The 16,863-nt window shown below is 44.0% G+C and overlaps 2 protein-coding genes across 3 annotated transcripts; both read right to left on the bottom strand.

The window, feature by feature from the left end:
* Positions 1-3,315: 3,315 nt before the first annotated feature.
* LOC115543072 (zinc finger protein RFP-like) lies at positions 3,316-5,357 on the bottom strand. The gene has a single exon (XM_030355622.1). It carries the CDS (start codon positions 5,340-5,342, stop codon positions 3,720-3,722), a length of 1,623 nt encoding a protein of 540 aa, XP_030211482.1. The 5' UTR covers positions 5,343-5,357; the 3' UTR covers positions 3,316-3,719.
* Positions 5,358-10,965: 5,608 nt separating this feature from the next.
* On the bottom strand, positions 10,966-15,685 carry LOC115543083 (uncharacterized). Of its 2 annotated transcripts, XM_030355635.1 has the most exons (8): positions 15,011-15,685; positions 14,735-14,778; positions 14,539-14,577; positions 14,150-14,432; positions 13,400-13,536; positions 12,267-12,480; positions 11,685-11,854; positions 10,966-11,342 (listed from the first exon to the last, which is right to left on the bottom strand). In XM_030355635.1, exons 1-8 carry the CDS (start codon positions 15,046-15,048, stop codon positions 11,275-11,277), a joined length of 993 nt encoding a protein of 330 aa, XP_030211495.1. In that variant the 5' UTR covers positions 15,049-15,685; the 3' UTR covers positions 10,966-11,274. The 2 variants fall into 2 exon arrangements, with proteins under 2 accessions (XP_030211495.1, XP_030211497.1); XM_030355637.1 differs by lacking the exon at positions 15,011-15,685 and having other exon boundaries at positions 14,735-14,993.
* Positions 15,686-16,863: the final 1,178 nt, after the last annotated feature.

Raw genomic sequence — 16,863 nt, 5'->3', positions numbered from 1 at the left:
CCTTCTGAGAAAACTCATCTCGGCCGCTTGTACCCGCGATCACGTCCTTTCGGTCATCACCGAGCCCTCATGACCATAGGTGAGGATAGGAACGAAGATCGACCGGTAGATCGAGAGCTTTGCCTTGCGGCTCAGCTCTCTTTTCGTTACAACGGTGCGGTAAAGCGAACGCAATACCGCCCCCGCTGCTCCGATTCTCCGGCCAATCTCACGCTCCATAGTACCCTCACTCGCGAACAAGACCCCGAGGTACTTGAACTCCTTCACTTGGGCTAAGGATTACAGATGTTTACAGTGTCACATAAAAATATGATGTTATTGACACATGTTGGTCAGATGCTCTATTCCATGCAGTCGCGCCGTCAGTGGACAGTATGGTGGAGTAACGGGATTAAATATAGGCTAGAGAATTTCTTTTTATTTATATTCTAAGGAGATATTTCTGGAGTTATAACTGAGAAATAACGCAGTGGACTTAAATTATTCTGATTAGGATTTAACGCATGATACGGGTTGAAATTAAATTTATGAAGGGCGATGATAAAACATAATCGTTCTTCTCACTCTGCAATTCTTCGGTCTGACTTCAGTTCACCACCACACCGTCTGTGTCGCCAATTCTCCTTTTCCTCCAAACCATGCGTACGCATGGGTCAGAGTTTGCTTAGGGCTGCGCACATTTTCCCGTCAAGTTGGTTTTTTATAGATCACAACCTTGGCGTGAAAAGTCACGTACGCAACTTTCAGCCCCGTTTTGTGCGTACGCAACGGTTATAAATGAGACCCCTGGTATTCAGCGTCTTTGAGGTGGAGCCAGAACATTTGATTAATGGAACCTGATAACCCAGAACTGCAAGTATCAGTTAACGAGTGCAGTAGTATGTGTTTAAAAGAGGGCCATTTGAGGCCATATTTACATACGTTTCTCAAATGTTCTGCATTTAAGTTGAGATTTGGACCAAGATGAATCCACATCATTACTATGTAACCCAATGCATCACCTTTCATGAACTCAAACAACGAAAAACAAGAAAAAACTTTATGTGTTTGGTTTTGGTATGATGTCATAAAATAAGGTTATTTATTTCCCTGTTATACACACAGACACAGCATGAAACCAGTCAGCCAGTCAGTCAGTCAGTCAGTCAGTCAGTCAGTCAGTCAGACACTCTCTCTATTTCACTCTCTCTCTCTCTCTCTCTCTCTCTCTCTCTCTCTCTCTCTCTCTCTCTCTCTCTCTCTCTCTCTCTCTCTCTCTCTCTCTCTCTCTCTCTCTTTTTATAAACGGTTCATAAACAGTTTTAATAAGCGGTGACTCAACAGTTTTAATAAACGGTGACTCAACAATTCCAGGAATCCTTTGGGTGATTTGAATCTCTCGTCCCTGGTGGCTCGACCGGTAGAGCTGGCAGTTGGTGCCGCGCCCTCAGAGAACCACAGAGCGGCCCGCAGTTCAGGGAGGAAGTAAATTCATGAAGTAATTCAGGACTTTTAACCGATACATCAAGCAGCCATCTTTCCTACACCATTTACAGATCGGTTTCCATTACTTCTATTGGATGTCTCCATCTCCAGGTGGAGCACCTGCTGGCTCAGGTATGACTACTGATTGGCTGATAGGGTGACCCGGTCCTTCTGATTGGCTGATAGGGTGACCCGGTCCTTCTGATTGGCTGATGGGGTGACCCGGTTCTTCTGATTGGCTGATAGGGTGACCCGGTCCTTCTGATTGGCTGATAGGGTGACCCGGTCCTTCTGATTGGCTGATAGAGTGACCCGGTCCTTCTGATTGGCTGATAGGATGACCCGGTCCTTCTGATTGGCTGACAGGGTGACCCGGTCCTTCTGATTGGCTGATAGGGTGACCCGGTCCTTCTGATTGGCTGATAGGATGACCCGGTCCTTCTGATTGGCTGACAGGGTGACCCGGTCCTTCTGATTGGCTGACAGGGTGACCCGGTCCTTCTGATTGGCTGATAGGCTGACCCGGTCCTTCTGATTGGCTGATAGGGTGACCCGGTCCTTTTGATTGGCTGATAGGGTGACCAGGTCCTTCTGATTGGCTGATAGGGTGACCCGGTCCTTCTGATTGGCTGATAGGGTGACCCGGTCCCCTGCTGATTGGCTCTGGTGCCACACACCTGTCCTGGGCTTACTGAAGCTGAACTGAAGGGGCGTTCACGGGGAGCCGGCAGCCCTGGAGCCCCACGATGAACCAGGACTGTTGAGGGCCTCAGGGGCCCCTGCTTGGTTGGTGTGTTCAGACTCCTCGTCCACAGGACCCCCGATGTCCCCCCTGAGCAGCCCAGACCTGGGCCTTCATCTCACTGGACGCTCTGGATACAAACGTCTGCTAATGATCACATTCTGAGTTATGGTTTGGCTAACATGATCTTCTGTAGTTGGAGGTGAGAGAAGGTTGAGGAACCAGACGACGAGTCTTGTTTTTAATGATATTGAGATTTGGTTTGGCACTAAAAAGCTGCCAACAATCTATGCTTTCTTTATCTTATCCCGTCTCATTCGGTGCAAATATTTCATCCTGCAAAGTGTTCCACGTTTGTACTTCTTTTTAAATGGAGTATGTACACCGGGGGTGATTCCCTAAACCAGGCGGTCGGAGGCTTGTCCAAAGCGCGTGACGTCATCAGTCGGCCGAAGTTCAGCACCTTGGAGAGCGACAGCGGGAGACGTCTCCCACTCTGTCTGCTGCGGCTATCCTCGACACACCAGCCACCAAGCCGACGCCATAAACCCGTTGCATTCATTTAACACCTTCATGTTATTCAACGATGCAATTCTAATAATACTGTGTGTGAGAAAGAGACCGCAGACGACTCTTACCTGAACGTCTCACAATATTGAATAAATAGTCAAATTAAGTGTACTACAAAAGAGTAGGATTAGGGGCCCACAAAGAAGGTTCCGCCCCTCTGTGCTGATACCCGCTCCCGCCACTGGGTGTCGCTCACAACACTGATTATGGGACTGCTGCTTGTATGCGCCGGGACACAGGTAGTAGACTATAGTGAAGACAAGTCAAACATTACACATATGTAATGTACATGCTAAACATTAATTAACACAATCCTGGATGAGCTAGAAAGGAGAGCAGACATAGGAGATAGGAGCGGAAGAAGAGAGAGGAAGGAGAGAGGAGGAACTAAGATGAGAGGATGGAGAGAGGAGAGATGACAAGGCAAAGTCACAGTACTCACACACACGGGGAGAATCTTGACATGTAGTAACTGTTATCTTTGTCTTACAAATGTTGGGTTGTTGTATGGTGGACATTAAAAGTCATTGACTCATCAGCTGTTTTTCCATTTTTAATAACATCAGAAAAGTATTTTTACATTTGATTATATTGTCATTTATGATTCCGAAGTATAAACTAACAATAATGTTCAGATGATTACGAAATACACGTCAATCCTGAAACCATGCTATACCTGACTGCAACCACTAACAATTGTATAGCAGTAGACCTTAAAAGACTGGAGAAAACAGACAATGAAGAACATAATGTTATCTAATAATTTAGAATGGGTTATCATTTATAATAGTCAGGGTTCACTTCCTAATGAATTACTCCTTGTTTTATGACAGCAGTAGGATATGAATACAGTTCTCTCAGATCTCACATGGTTGAGATTCTAATTCAGGAAACAACATTAGTTGATTTGGTCGTTTGATTATTTTATTATCAAACAAAGTTCCTAATCTGTTTGATTGACAGGTAAGATGATCAGGGGGGCAGAGTTGTTACCTCCATAATCATGGTTGCCTGGGCAGAGGAATGGATAGATAGACTCAGTAAAGCTGCAGCCAGTAGCAGAGTAGATATGAACCCTGGCTTCCACATCATAGAAGGAGACTAGACCCTCATCATAATCAACAAACACCCCCACCTTCTGGAGCTCAGCTCTCAGAGGGAGACGGACAGCAGGGTCATCATTAAATACCAAACCATCCTTGTTGAAGTAAAGAGTCCAGTAACCCGTCTTAGGGGTCAAAATGATCCAATCTTTTCTGTCAATGGACTCTCTGGCCACTCCCAACCCCCATCCAGTCTTGTCTTTAACCTGGACCTCAAAGTAAAATCTCCCTGAGAAGCTCTGCCTCGTGTGAACACATCTACCCAGTCTAAATTTCTTGGGGTTGTCTGGGAGTTTCTTCCTCACACCTCCATCATGTACTTGTTTCCCATCCTCAGAGAGTATGAGACAGGGATGAGCTGTATCAGGATCCAGAGTCACATCTACTTCATACTGCTGGACCCTCTCCAGTTCAGCATCACGCAGCTTCTTCATCTCCATGTTCAGTGTCTCCTCCAGCTGATCCAGGGATCTCCTCAAGGTCCCTGCGTATGACGGAGGAAGGACGTCCACTGTCGTCAAGTCCCTGGTGGGTGGAGGATCCTTCACGGATCTGAAGGCCTGGAGGAAGTGGAGGTGGTCTTCAGTGTTTGACAGCTGCTTAACCTCTGAGCTTCTATTGGTCAGATCTTCTATTTCCTGCTCCAGCTCTTTGATGAGGTCTTCAGCTTTTTTCTCAGTGGATTTCAGTCTCTCTTTAACCATTTGGTTGAGGTCATCCTGACACTTTTCAATGCAGCGCTTCAGAGCAGTGAGGATCTGCACACCATGGGCTATCTCTCTGTCTGCATCTGCTTTGCTGCGGTAAACTGTGTCTTTAATCTCTTGAATATTATTTAGTCTCTCATGGATCATCTGCTGAACTTCAGCCTCTATCTTCCCCAGCTGGGCCATCTTCACTTCATAATCCTCCTTTAGAGGTACAACAGGATGTGACTTGTGGTCTGTCTCTGTGCAGGACTGACACACACACACCTGTTCAGTCTGGCAGAAGAGCTCCAGAAGTCGGTCGTGTTTCTTACACATCCTGTCTTCCAGACGGTCCATAGGCTCGACCAGCCGATGTTTCTTCAGGACTGCGACTCTCTGATGTGGCTCCAGGTGGGTTTGGCAGTAAGAGATAAGACACACTAGGCAGGACTTCCCGGCCTTCAGCTTGGTCCCAGTACAGACGTCACAGGGAACTTCTCCGGGTTTAACACAGAGCTGATCTTTTACTCGTATGGATGTTTGAAACTGAGCGGCCAGCTCTGATAAGAGGGTATTAACCCGTAAATCAGGTTTTGTGTTGAAAGCCATGTTGCAAAGAGGACATTTGAACTTGACTTGTTCATCCCAGTACTTTGTAATACAGGTTCTACAGAAGTTGTGTCCACATGGTGTGGAAACTGGACTGTTGAACACATCTAGACAGATGGAACATGAAAAGTTCTCTTCAGACCCGGAAGTGTTAGCAGAGGCCATTCCTAGACACAGACGACAAGGTTTATGTATTGAGCAAGTCCATTATTTATTTAATTCCCTAAGGAATAGAGGTTTTAACTTCTCTGAACATTATGCTGCTTCACTCACCTTGCTGTTGTTTCTGTCTGTCAGACTATTTGTTTCAAAATGTGTTTTATTTTCCTCCTGAAAGAGAGAACTGCTTCCACGTCGGATTGACTTGGCTTCTGGGAATCTGACGTTTTGTTTCTTGTCTTTGTTTCCCATAACACCTGGTTCCTCCCCTAACACCTGGGTCCTCTCCTAACACCTGGCTCCTCCCCTAACACCTGGCCCCGCCAACACGGACGCACATTTCACTGACATCCATGCGCTGTTCTTTCAAATATATTTGAAAACAGAATATAGGACAAAGCACAGACAAAAAGATGGTGCAAACATGACTGAAGAAGTGTGTGTCCAAGTGTGTCCAGGTTGTATGTGCTAGTATGGTTTGTGATTTAATATTGAGTTAACGCTGGTAGTTATATAAGGCTGATCCCTAACCTCATTAAACAGCTGCATCATGAGGCTCAGGGTAGGGCAGACGAACCAGACCAACAAGTTCCCAATTCAGAGACAACACAGTCACTGCCAGCGACAGCCAAAAACAAACCTAAATGGTGCCGTGGCAGTTAACAATGTCACATTATAACCGGTGTATTATGGGTAGCTTTTACGTACCAGGGATAAACAGTGTGAACATCTGAAGTGATGGACAACTGGTTTAATAGTTTAGTTATATTTGTTATTTAGGCTTATCAAGGTGTGATTGAGCAAAATTATTTTCCACTAATCCAATGCGGTCTGACATCATTTCAATACATGGATTTCCTTATGTTCCTTTGAGCCAACTGAATGGGTGGAGTCTGCTTTCCCTCCTGGCTCCGTTCCAAGCAGGTGACCAAAAGCCATGCACTCACCTTATAGTGACTGTCCAGCTGAATCAAGCTACAGAGTTATTACAGAACTAGCTAATTGAATACCTTTCTACCTGTGTTGTCTGGACGGCCAGATGGAAATCATATCAACAACACACTACACACTCCCAATATCTTTTCACACACCCCAGAGACATCTATGTGCTTTCATTTATTGGACTGTGAAACCCCTGACTGTTATGTACTTATCTGTGTGCATGTACTCTTGGACTCTTAAATGTTGTGTACATATTTTTACGTGCTGTTTTAATTCTATGAGGATTAAAGAGATGTGTAATGCAAGACACATTTCTGTGTAAACGGACATTAAAGTTGATCTAATGTAACCTAATCTAATAATAAGTGGACCTGCTCTTTGCTACTCTTTCACTGCAGCCATTAGTTTGGTTCAACATGATGAGTAATGCTCCAGTGTCTAAAGAACCCCGTCCAGAACCCGTCCACCCACCACTTAATCAAGCAGAATCATTATTATTCCTTTCTAAACCAATCAAGCCTTCACAGAAAAGATGAGAGAATAAGAATCACATTTTGGATGATAGGGTTGTAGGAATAAAGTAACTTGAAGTTGAAGTTGTGAACTTGAAGTTTTGAAGGAAAACCAAACATGCTGTTGGAGCTGTTCCCGACTATCAGAATGTAAAGAATGCATTCTGGCTGACGTCTGGCTGACACTCGTTTTCCATTGAGAGGTGGGGCTTGATTGCAGATCAGGTATTTACCGTCTTTGAGGTGGAGCCAGAACATTTGATTGATGTAACCTGATAACCCAGAACTGCAAGTATCAGTTAACGAGTGCAGTAGCATGTGTTTAAAAGAGGGCCATTTGAGGCCACACTTACATACGTTTTTAAAATGTTATGCATTTAAGTTGAGATTTGGACCAGGATGAATCCACATCACTACTATGTAACCCAATGCATCACCTTTCATGAAATCAAACAACGAAAAACAAGACAACACTTTATGTGTTTAGTTGCTGTATGATGTCATCAAATAAGGTTCTTTATTTCCCTGTTGTACACACAAACACAGCATGAAACCAGTCAGTCAGTCAGTCAGTCAGTCAGTCAGTCAGTCAGTCAGTCAGTCAGTCAGTCAGTCAGTCAGTCAGTCAGTCAGTCAGTCAGTCTCTCTCTCTCTCTCTCTCTCTCTCTCTCTCTCTCTCTCTCTCTCTCTCTCTCTCTCTCTCTCTCTCTCTCTCTCTCTCTCTCTCTCTCTCTCTCTCTCTCTCTCTCTCTCTCTCTCTCTCTCTCTCTTCCCCCCCCCCCCCCCCCCCCCCCCCCCCCCGATTGAGTGCTGAATGCGCGTGTGAATGAGCTGCGGAGCGATTTTGGTTTTTCAAACTTTCTTTTCAGTTTGTTTTGGTAAACGGCGTATAGTTCTGTGTAGTTTATCGGTAATAGGTCACTGTGAATTCTTTTTTTATTCATTCTGGTGGTTAGTTGGGGTGATGTTTGTTGTCTCCTACCGGCACACACCTACCGGTGTGTGCACAGCCACCATGGTAAATGGAGACGACCTCTCCACTTTAACCAGGAAGCACGGCATTAAAATCGGTCTGGGCTTTCAGTGTAGCGTGGAGGACGTTTGTTTGGCTGTGGGAGAGAGGGTCGGATATTACCAAATTAAGTCGGCTGCTCGTATAAACGGCGCCGTAGTAATCTTCCTGGACCAGCTGGAGAGAGTGAACCAAGTCGCCGAGACAGGCATCACCGTCAACGAAATGTTTGTTCAGGTGTTGCCGCTGGGTTAGTGACTGACTGACTGAATTACAAAGTTCTGAATCCCAGAACTTTGTAATACAGGTTCTGCAGAAGTTGTGTCCACATGGTGTGGAAACTGGATTGTTGAACACATCCAGACAGATGGAACATGAAAAGTTCTCTTCAGACCAGGAAGCGTTGGCACGGGCCATTCCTAGACACAGACGACAAGGTTTATGTATTGAGCAATCCCATTATTTTTGTTATTCCTAACTGCAAAAGTGTTTACAACTTATCTCAAAAGTTGTGCTGCTTTACTCACCTTGTTGTTGTTTTTGTCCGTCGGACTATTTAATGCGTGTTATTATCTCCTGAAAGACAGAACTGCTTACACGTCGGTGTGCTTTAGGTTTCGTTTCCTCAACATGACGTCATCTCCCCTCCTCTCCTAACACCTGGCTCCGCCCCTTCGGCAAGTGAGTGCAGCACTACATTCATTCACTGTGTCGGCCTCTTCAAATGCGTTGATGTGCGTTCTCTTCTTTCTGGAGTTAAGAGAGAGCCGGTGCAGAACGAGAGACATGATTCGATGGTTATTTAAAACTGGGATCATCGTTGTAGATCTATTCGGGTTTCCGGGGCTTCCCCGAATACTTTTTATCCAACCCCGATCCGATTTTCAACAGAAACAGGCAGAGAGCAAAGAGCTGTTCATTGGCCCTACGCTGCTGTAGGAACTCCCCCCGATGTGCACGCGCAAAGTGCACACAAAAGCAGCAGAGCTGAGAGCAGCAGGCAGCGATACGGTCTGTTCAGTGGGGGATTTCCTTTTGCTTTTGGAAAGCTTGCTGCGTTTGAAGTACTAGTGCACCCCCTGCTGGTAAAAGTGGGTCTCACACGCACACACACGCACACACACACACACACACACACACACACACACACACACACACACACACACACACACACACACACACACACACACACACACACACACACATTCCCTGTTACCTGTGTTTCCCTGTTACCATTTTCTTGTTCAAAGAAGAAGTGTAACATTCATTACACATTACAGCCTCGCCTCGACCCAAGGTTAGTAATGAGAAGAGGCGCTGTAAGGGGGGGGGGGGGGGGGGGGGGGGTTGAGGTCAGACGGTTTCAAGGGCCCAGCACTGACAGGGGCCCCTCAGAGCACACCACTATTGGTATTATTATCATACGAAGGTTAATGTTAGTCAACTGAAAATTATATTATAAACTAGTGTGGCTGCTTGTTGCAAAAGGTCTGTTGGAGATAATACGTGGCCTGGTGTGGGGGTGCCGTCCAGGAGAACCCCCAGAGTGTGTGTGGAGGTGTCTGGATTAACCTGGGCTCTCATTGGCCTCCCCCAGCACCAGCGTCCAATCAGACTCGTCCAGGGGAGGCGGCTTAAACCCGCCCTCCTCCACACACTCTCCCACAATAAACCAACACGTTTAATTGTATACTACACATAATAATATGCCGTGCATACGAACAGTTCTGGGCTGCTCGTTATCTCAATTTGCATTTCAACGGCCACGTTGAAGACGGCTTTAGTTCGTATTTTTAAATCCTTGCAGGCAAATGCAGTCGGTGCAATATACAAATACAGAGGACTCTGCTCATGGAGTGCACTGGAACGCTGGGTTGGAGAGCGAGAGAGAACTAAAGCCAGAGAGGGTGAGAGAAGGAGAGAAAGAGCAAGCGAGACAGTGAGACAGAAAGGATTGAGTGGGAAGAGAATGTTTATCCAGTGCTACGGAGCACAGAGGAAGAGAGAGCAGAGACAGAACAAGAGAGAGAGCTCAACAATGGTCTCGGTTCATCAAGGATAATGGGTGTGATGATAAGATATGATCAACTTAAACCATCTCGAAACTGCATCAATCCTGTAATACATGGGTTTCTATAAAGTGGTGATATGGCTACAGGGCACTCAATGAAAAATGCCATTATGACACGATCTGGAAAGCATTCCATCTAGGGATGTCCGATATTGGCTTTTTTGCCGATATCCGATATTGTCCAACTCTAAATTTTCGATTCCGATATCAGCCGATACCGATGTCGATATTTGGGTTATTTTTCCTCAAACCTAATTTAGGTAACATTACATATCTCCTGTTGTGGAATTAACACAACATGCTTAATGTTATTGTGATGCCCCACTGGATGCATTCTTGAATGCAACAAGGCTTTCCAAATGTTAACATTGTCTGTGCAAAATAAGAAAAATACTTCAACTTAATTTAAGGGAAAAGTGCCATGTTTATTTATTTTTTTTCAATGGTCTCAGACAACAATTTTGATTACACTCTCCCTGAGATAATCTTGACAATGCCCACAACAAATAGGGCAAACTTGACTTCACAAATGATAAAACATTGTACCTGAACAACTATGTGCAACGTAGCAGTATGTTTCTTTAACTAAAACTCAATAACCTTAATTGAATAAATGCACGAATATGAGTCAATTACAATGTGCACTGTACTGCACAATTTTGAAAACATTTATTTGAGCTATAAAAAAAATAATAATAATAAAAAAAATCCGATACCGATATTGACAGATATTACATTTTTATGCTAATATCGGGCCGATAATATCGGTGGGCCGATAATATCGGACATCTCTAATTCCATCGCTATCCATCATGTGAATTCAAGTTTGAATTGTTCTGCTTTATAGCTGATCTATAAAGCTGATCTTCCAAGATAGCAACAATCAATATATATACCCTTGGCTGTTCCATTTCAGAAATCTCTGTGTTACACAAAACCTTAAATATTGAAATATGCATTCTAAATGTCAATCAGTGAATTTTTTTTTTTGTTGAAACAGTTGAGACATTCAATAACTTATCGAAGGAAACTAAGTTTATCTCTTTATTTCAGGAATTAAAGACATAGAAATAAAACATGACCAATATTTTATATAGTATTTATATAGCATCTTCTCACAATCTCCACATTTCAATCAAAGGACTAATGCAACGTCAACCAGATCTGCTCACATGGATGTTCAATGATTATATTCTAAAGTAAATAAATTACTTCTACCTACGCTTTTACACGTTCAAGCTATTACAGCACTAATTCCATGGATATACATCTTCCGTGAGTTTGTAAACAAAATGCCGAACTGGCTAGCTACCACAGACAAGCTCTGTGCTAAAGCATTCAGAATCTCCACTACGTATGACTACTTGGGAATCAGTAGTTGCATTCTCCAGCGAGACAAACCTAGTTTTTACAAGTTGGTTTCACTCTTGTTGTACTAAAGAAGCGCACCTTTTTCCCTCCTGTCGGACCTGCAGACAATAGATACAAGAAGGTTAATAAAAGTTGTGTAAAAGACAGAGAGCTCATTTCACTCCTTGTTCAGACTTCTAGGTGGAGCTTAGTACTGGAGAGATCTTTAATTTTTCCAGTTTTCCCAAAAAGGAAGCTTCAACCTCTTTGCTTCAACCTGTTTCAAACTTTTCATCATGTCAGACAGTCAAAGAAGTTGAGTGAAAAATAAGATCTTATTTGAGAGTCCCTTGTACATGCATTGTATGTCGCACAAGTTGGTGCATGCTTGCAGATTAGAAGAAGGTTCAGCGATTTGGCTGATCGGGACCTGGTTATGGGTCTATAGACTGGACACCGACCTGTGAAACAGATGAAGTTGAGATGTTCCCCACAAAAGCGTTGCCTCCATGTGGAACGTTCTGTGCTGGAAACGCCCCCACATGGGCTGGGCTCCTGTGAGGCCTCGTCCCACTGGGTGAAGTCCATTGGGTCACCGGACATCCAAAACCAAGAGCTTCCTAGAATAGACCTACAGACATGGAAAGAGTTTAAAGTGTTACCCGGGAGGAATGGCAGAGACAAATGTTGAACTTGGCTTATTTTAATGTTAATGTATAGAAGACCAAGTGATTGGATGGACAGACAGATGAACATAAGGACAGACCTTTATGCTTAAAAGACACTTTAGGCTCAGTTATGGTTCCACTTCGACGCAACATAACGACCACGCAGACGCTTCGACGCAGTCGTGAACCTTTATGGTTCTGCGTCGGGTTTTAGTGAGCGGACCAATCACAGCCCTTGCTGCTAAGTCGCCTCGACGGAAGGTTCCACTTTTTGGGAGGCTCTTGAGGCGGAGGCAAGGACGTTATTGGTCAGTGAACCCCCTAGCGTTGCGTCAACGTGGACCCCATAACTGAGCCGTAAGGCCTGGCCAGTACCTGCGCAGGCCCACCCAGAGATGGCTGGTCAGTGTGAAGGGGGCGCGAGCCACCAGATCGTCGACTATCTCCTGCTCCGCCGGGCCCCTGAGAGTCAGCAGGTCCCAGTGATAGTCTCTGCAGTAGAACAGGGCGTCTGACCAGCACAGCCGCTTCCCCACCAGGGTGACGTTCATCCCCACCCCCGGAGTGCTGATGGAGGGGGGAGCCAACTCTAGGGGACCAAAAGACAGCGTTGGGGTGAGGGACCTCCACTCTTAGCCCTCTAAGTGTACAATAAGGTAGCTTTGAGCAAGACAATCCCTCCCTAATATTCTACTGAAGATCCCATATCATGCTTTTTTGAGGTTAATAATTGCATTTGGGGGTAGGCTACTACTAGAATAGGGTTACATGCATGTATGTTAGAAATACCTCATACTATTCTCACATTGTTTCATTTCTGCAAAACCGATTTCTGCGTTTCTCTCGGTGGGCGCGAAACTCCCCCTGGCTCAGACTTAGATTTTCTAGTTTAGCAGAAATAAAACATGCACACAGTACATACATCTGTGACGGCCACAGATGTATGTATGTATGTATGTAGCCACACAATCTCAATGAAGGGAAAAGGCGAAAAAGCATGATATAGCCCCTTTAAGGCCTTTGGTAGACACAAACGTTAAAAAGCGTCATAGTGACACTCAATTAATCACTTGTGTTGGACGTTTAGAAACACTTTATTGACGGCAAAACTAAATCCTCAGACAGTTGACTACGCATTCATTTTTCTCCAAATAAAAAGGGATGGTCACAGTCAAATCTCAGCACACTTGAACTCCACTGATGTGAAGGGCTATCAGGTTTCTTCGACCATACATGTGAACACAGACAGCTTACACTTCTGCTCCGTCGGCCGTCATAAAAGTCATGTTTAGCATCAACACAAGTTGATGATGTAAGCAACAGGCTACATTGGAATTTGCCGGAACCTCTCGACCGACGCCATACAGTCGCTTTGCATAATATGAAACCGGGTTGGGTTCGCACACCACACGGGTATAACCGGAAACTGTGTTACCCTAACCAAATGTCGCACTCATACACCCATCCCCACACCAATGATGACTTTGATTGATAGAATGGGTTCCTACCTCCGTACACTTTGACCTCGCACAACGTCAAGGCTGTAGTGTTGAAGGGCTTGTAGAAGTTGACATACATTCCTTCCATTCCCCAGCAATGGACAGTCTGAGTCAAGCTGTCGGGGACATCGTGGATGATGGCACACCTGAGGGAGAGAGAATCAATCCCATTTTATCACTGCAACTGGAATAAGTCTGCCGTTTAGAGAAAACCGCGGTTAAGAAATGTAGATGCCAGACTCGGCCAACCAGTTTGCTCATACACAATGACAGTAGGCTACTTAAAAAGGATCATAAAGTGGCCGTGGGTCGTTTCCATGGGGATTACAGAATGAGTTTAAACAGGGGGTTGACTTACACTCTAATAATAATAATAATAATAATACATTTAATTTGGAGGCGCCTTTCAAGACACCCAAGGTCACCTTACAGAGCATATAGTCATCATAAATCATATAAAAACCCTAACCCTAAACAAGACATTGTGGAAAAAATAAAAAAATAAACATAATAAATGAAAAATAAATAAAACAAAAACAAGACAAAACAAAACAAACAAACAATCAAAACAGTGATCTGTTAGACGTTGTGTGCGAGTTTGAACAGTTGAGTTTTGAGTTGTGACTTGAAGGTTGTAATGGTATGGCACTCTAGGCTATTTAGTCATTTAAACTTTTATCCAAAGACACTTTATCCAACCCACTACATGTTGGCTGGGGGTCGAACCCAATTAGAGAGGAGGTGGGTATCGTGACTCACCTCGGGTTGTCGTTGCCGTTGTTGACCAGTGAATTGCCGATGTGTATTTCCACGCCGTCGAGCCGATCCCTTGCTACGTTTCTATTAGTGATCTCGATCACGGACACCCTGTACACACCGTCCAGCTGGAGCCTCCACCACGGATTGTCCATCTCCGAGGTGTGAGTGCAGCTGTCCGTCCCAGAGCTGCAGCTCCCATCGATGGCCCGTCCAGCGGTCCAGCCCGAAGCGGTGGAAGACTGAACGGCCGCGCCTCTCAGCGGCACGGCAATGCTGGATGCAGCTTGGGAGCGAGTGAGACCACAGAGCAGAGTTTAGTCCAGTTGCGTTCTACGGTTAAAAAAACGCATGACTTGTGTGTCTAGATAACTTGCTTCACGTGTAAATACCTGAACATCCTGGTGACTCCCGCAGGTGGATGAGAACACCTGGTGCATGAGAAAATACATGATCGCTACATCAGGGATAAAACCAGGACAGGGTGTTCTGTGATTGGAAGGGAGGGGGGGGGGGGGGGGGGGGGGGGAGGTAAAGGTGCTTCAGCTAATACCAAAGGTACCATTACCAACCATGTGGATTACCTACCGATGAAACTGCAGATGAGACGACTGGACCCCATGGTAGACCTACTGCAGAAACAAAATCCTCAGTGACTAACTTATTGATGACGCTATTCTCTAGATACACATCCCCCGATCGAATAATCAAATCAAAGTGAAAAGAATAGATTGTTTAAATGTTACAATAACTACTTATTATTGATACTACTACTGTAATCCGTGGAGTTTAACCAATGAGGAGGTCTAGTCCAGTACAGAGGTGCTGGAGTTGTTGTAACTCCAGTTTGAAGATGATACTCACTAGCAGAGCTCCGCCGTCCTCCTGGGATGTGTGAGCATTTACATCTATTGTCAGTGACAGATTTGCCTTCTCATTTTGCAAATACGTCAGCCGACCGGCAGCTTATTTCAAGCATATCATATGAAAAACAGGTTTCCATGATCTTCATCGGGAGGTGTGGAACGGCAGTGCTTTGTGAGGAAATCAGTTGATCCGGTACGTCTAGGGGAGAAAAGGTCATGGAACGAACGTACGCAACGCACCACACTCACCGGTCCTGGCACACAGGCATCTAGATGAAACTCAACCAAACTGACTCTAAAAACAGCGCCGTGTGCAGCGCAGCAATAGAAAATAGTGTTGCATCTTCTGTCATGATAGTAGGGCCTAGTAAAACCCAATATGCTCACAACAACGGGAATTATAGTTAAAAATACCCATTGTTGTGGCTGAGGCTTTCCTTATTCAAATCGCCATCATATTGGCTAATGTTCATAAAACTCAATTTAATTTCATTTGTGTAGATCTCAACCACAGTTACAAAAGGGTTTAACAGACAATATAGTTTGGACCCGTTTGATGCTAATTCTTCATCAGAAAAAAAATGGTGCTATCATTTGTGAGATAAGATCTAATCCAGCGAAGAGCGGAAGCTTTGATGCCAACATCGTGTTTGAGACGAGGTGGCACTGAGTTGATCATCACCAGCATGTAGCTTTGATTTAGTTACTATTTAACAAATGATAATAATAATAATGATAATAATAATAATAATAATAATCCTTAGGATTTAAGCTGCGTCACACGCTCTAAGAAGGGCTGAACAGAGGTCAATGAGACGAAGGGAAATATACAAAGTGGGTACAAAACTAAAACTGTGGAATCCAAACAAGTATGAAAGATATCGAAAATCAGTTTCAATATGCAATAAGATCAAAATATGTTTGAACAAAAAAATGAAAGAGATGTGTAGACTGAAGTTTGAAGTCTCACAGGAATTGCATTGACTTCCATTATAAAATATAATAAAGATATTAAATTAAATATTTAAAAAAGTATAAAAGTAAGACTTGATGTGAAAAATCGTCTGAGGAAATTGGTTCCTAAATGTGTACAAAAAAATAAAGCACTCAACACCTGATTTCCATGCTCTCCTCTCCCCTGAAATGCAAACCAACACCTTTCTATTTGGCTGAGGGCAAAACGTTTTTTTGCATGTGATCAGAAAATGTAGTTCTTACCTGACACAACTTAGTACAATTTTTGAGAAGTGGATCATTAGAGATTTTCCATTTTTAGTTGACGGTGTGATCATGTAACACTGCAAAAAAACATTAAATAAATGCAGCATTGTAGTGAATTCCCATACCCTTACATATGTTAAGTGGCTTGTTGAATATTTCTGCCAGTCCGTTAGAGGCTGGAATGTACAGGGCTGACTTAAAATGTTTTACAAAACTATAGATCCATTAAAGAACAGGTAATTTCCATTGCTTGGTGTTTTTTTGGCAAATTTCTGTACTTATGGCATATTTGACAGCTATTCAAATGACTGACTAACTGAATCTAGGCTGGTGGTGTATTGTGGTTTAAATGCTGGCATCGAACGTGGCCTATCGGTGTCCTAAAGGCGTCCGTTGGTAAGTGCCGCTATTAAGCATGCATTCCCAGACACATAATGTGTCTCTCTCTATTTACCGGATACTGTCATTTTGGAGCAACTAACAAATAATATTGTGCCACAAGCAAGTTTCAAAAGTGTCAATGACACCTGTTGACAATGTCTATTTTTAAAACGTATTAATTCTGTGCAGTGCAAATCTTCCGTGAATAAATATTAAGGAGGACCACAATGATTTCAAGCCTATATTGTG

The sequence above is a fragment of the Gadus morhua genome, chromosome 4, assembly GCF_902167405.1.
Source record: "Gadus morhua chromosome 4, gadMor3.0, whole genome shotgun sequence".
Taxonomy (NCBI): Eukaryota; Metazoa; Chordata; class Actinopteri; order Gadiformes; family Gadidae; genus Gadus; species Gadus morhua.
The sequence above is the reverse complement of the archived record's forward strand: the minus strand, read 5'-3'. Positions and strand labels throughout refer to the sequence as shown.

Bases quoted from the DNA above. Each gene is read 5' to 3' on its own strand.
- LOC115543072 (XM_030355622.1), bottom strand. From the start codon at position 5,342: ATGGCCTCTGCTAACACTTCCGGGTCTGAAGAGAACTTTTCATGTTCC.
- LOC115543083 (XM_030355635.1), bottom strand. From the start codon at position 15,048: ATGCTCACACATCCCAGGAGGACGGCGGAGCTCTGCTA. The intron at 14,578-14,734 runs GTAGGTAATCCA...CTCATGCACCAG, and splicing joins TCTCATCTGCAGTTTCATCG to GTGTTCTCATCCACCTGCGG. The intron at 11,343-11,684 runs GTCGGTGTCCAG...TATTGTCTGCAG, and splicing joins CAACTTCATCTGTTTCACAG to GTCCGACAGGAGGGAAAAAG.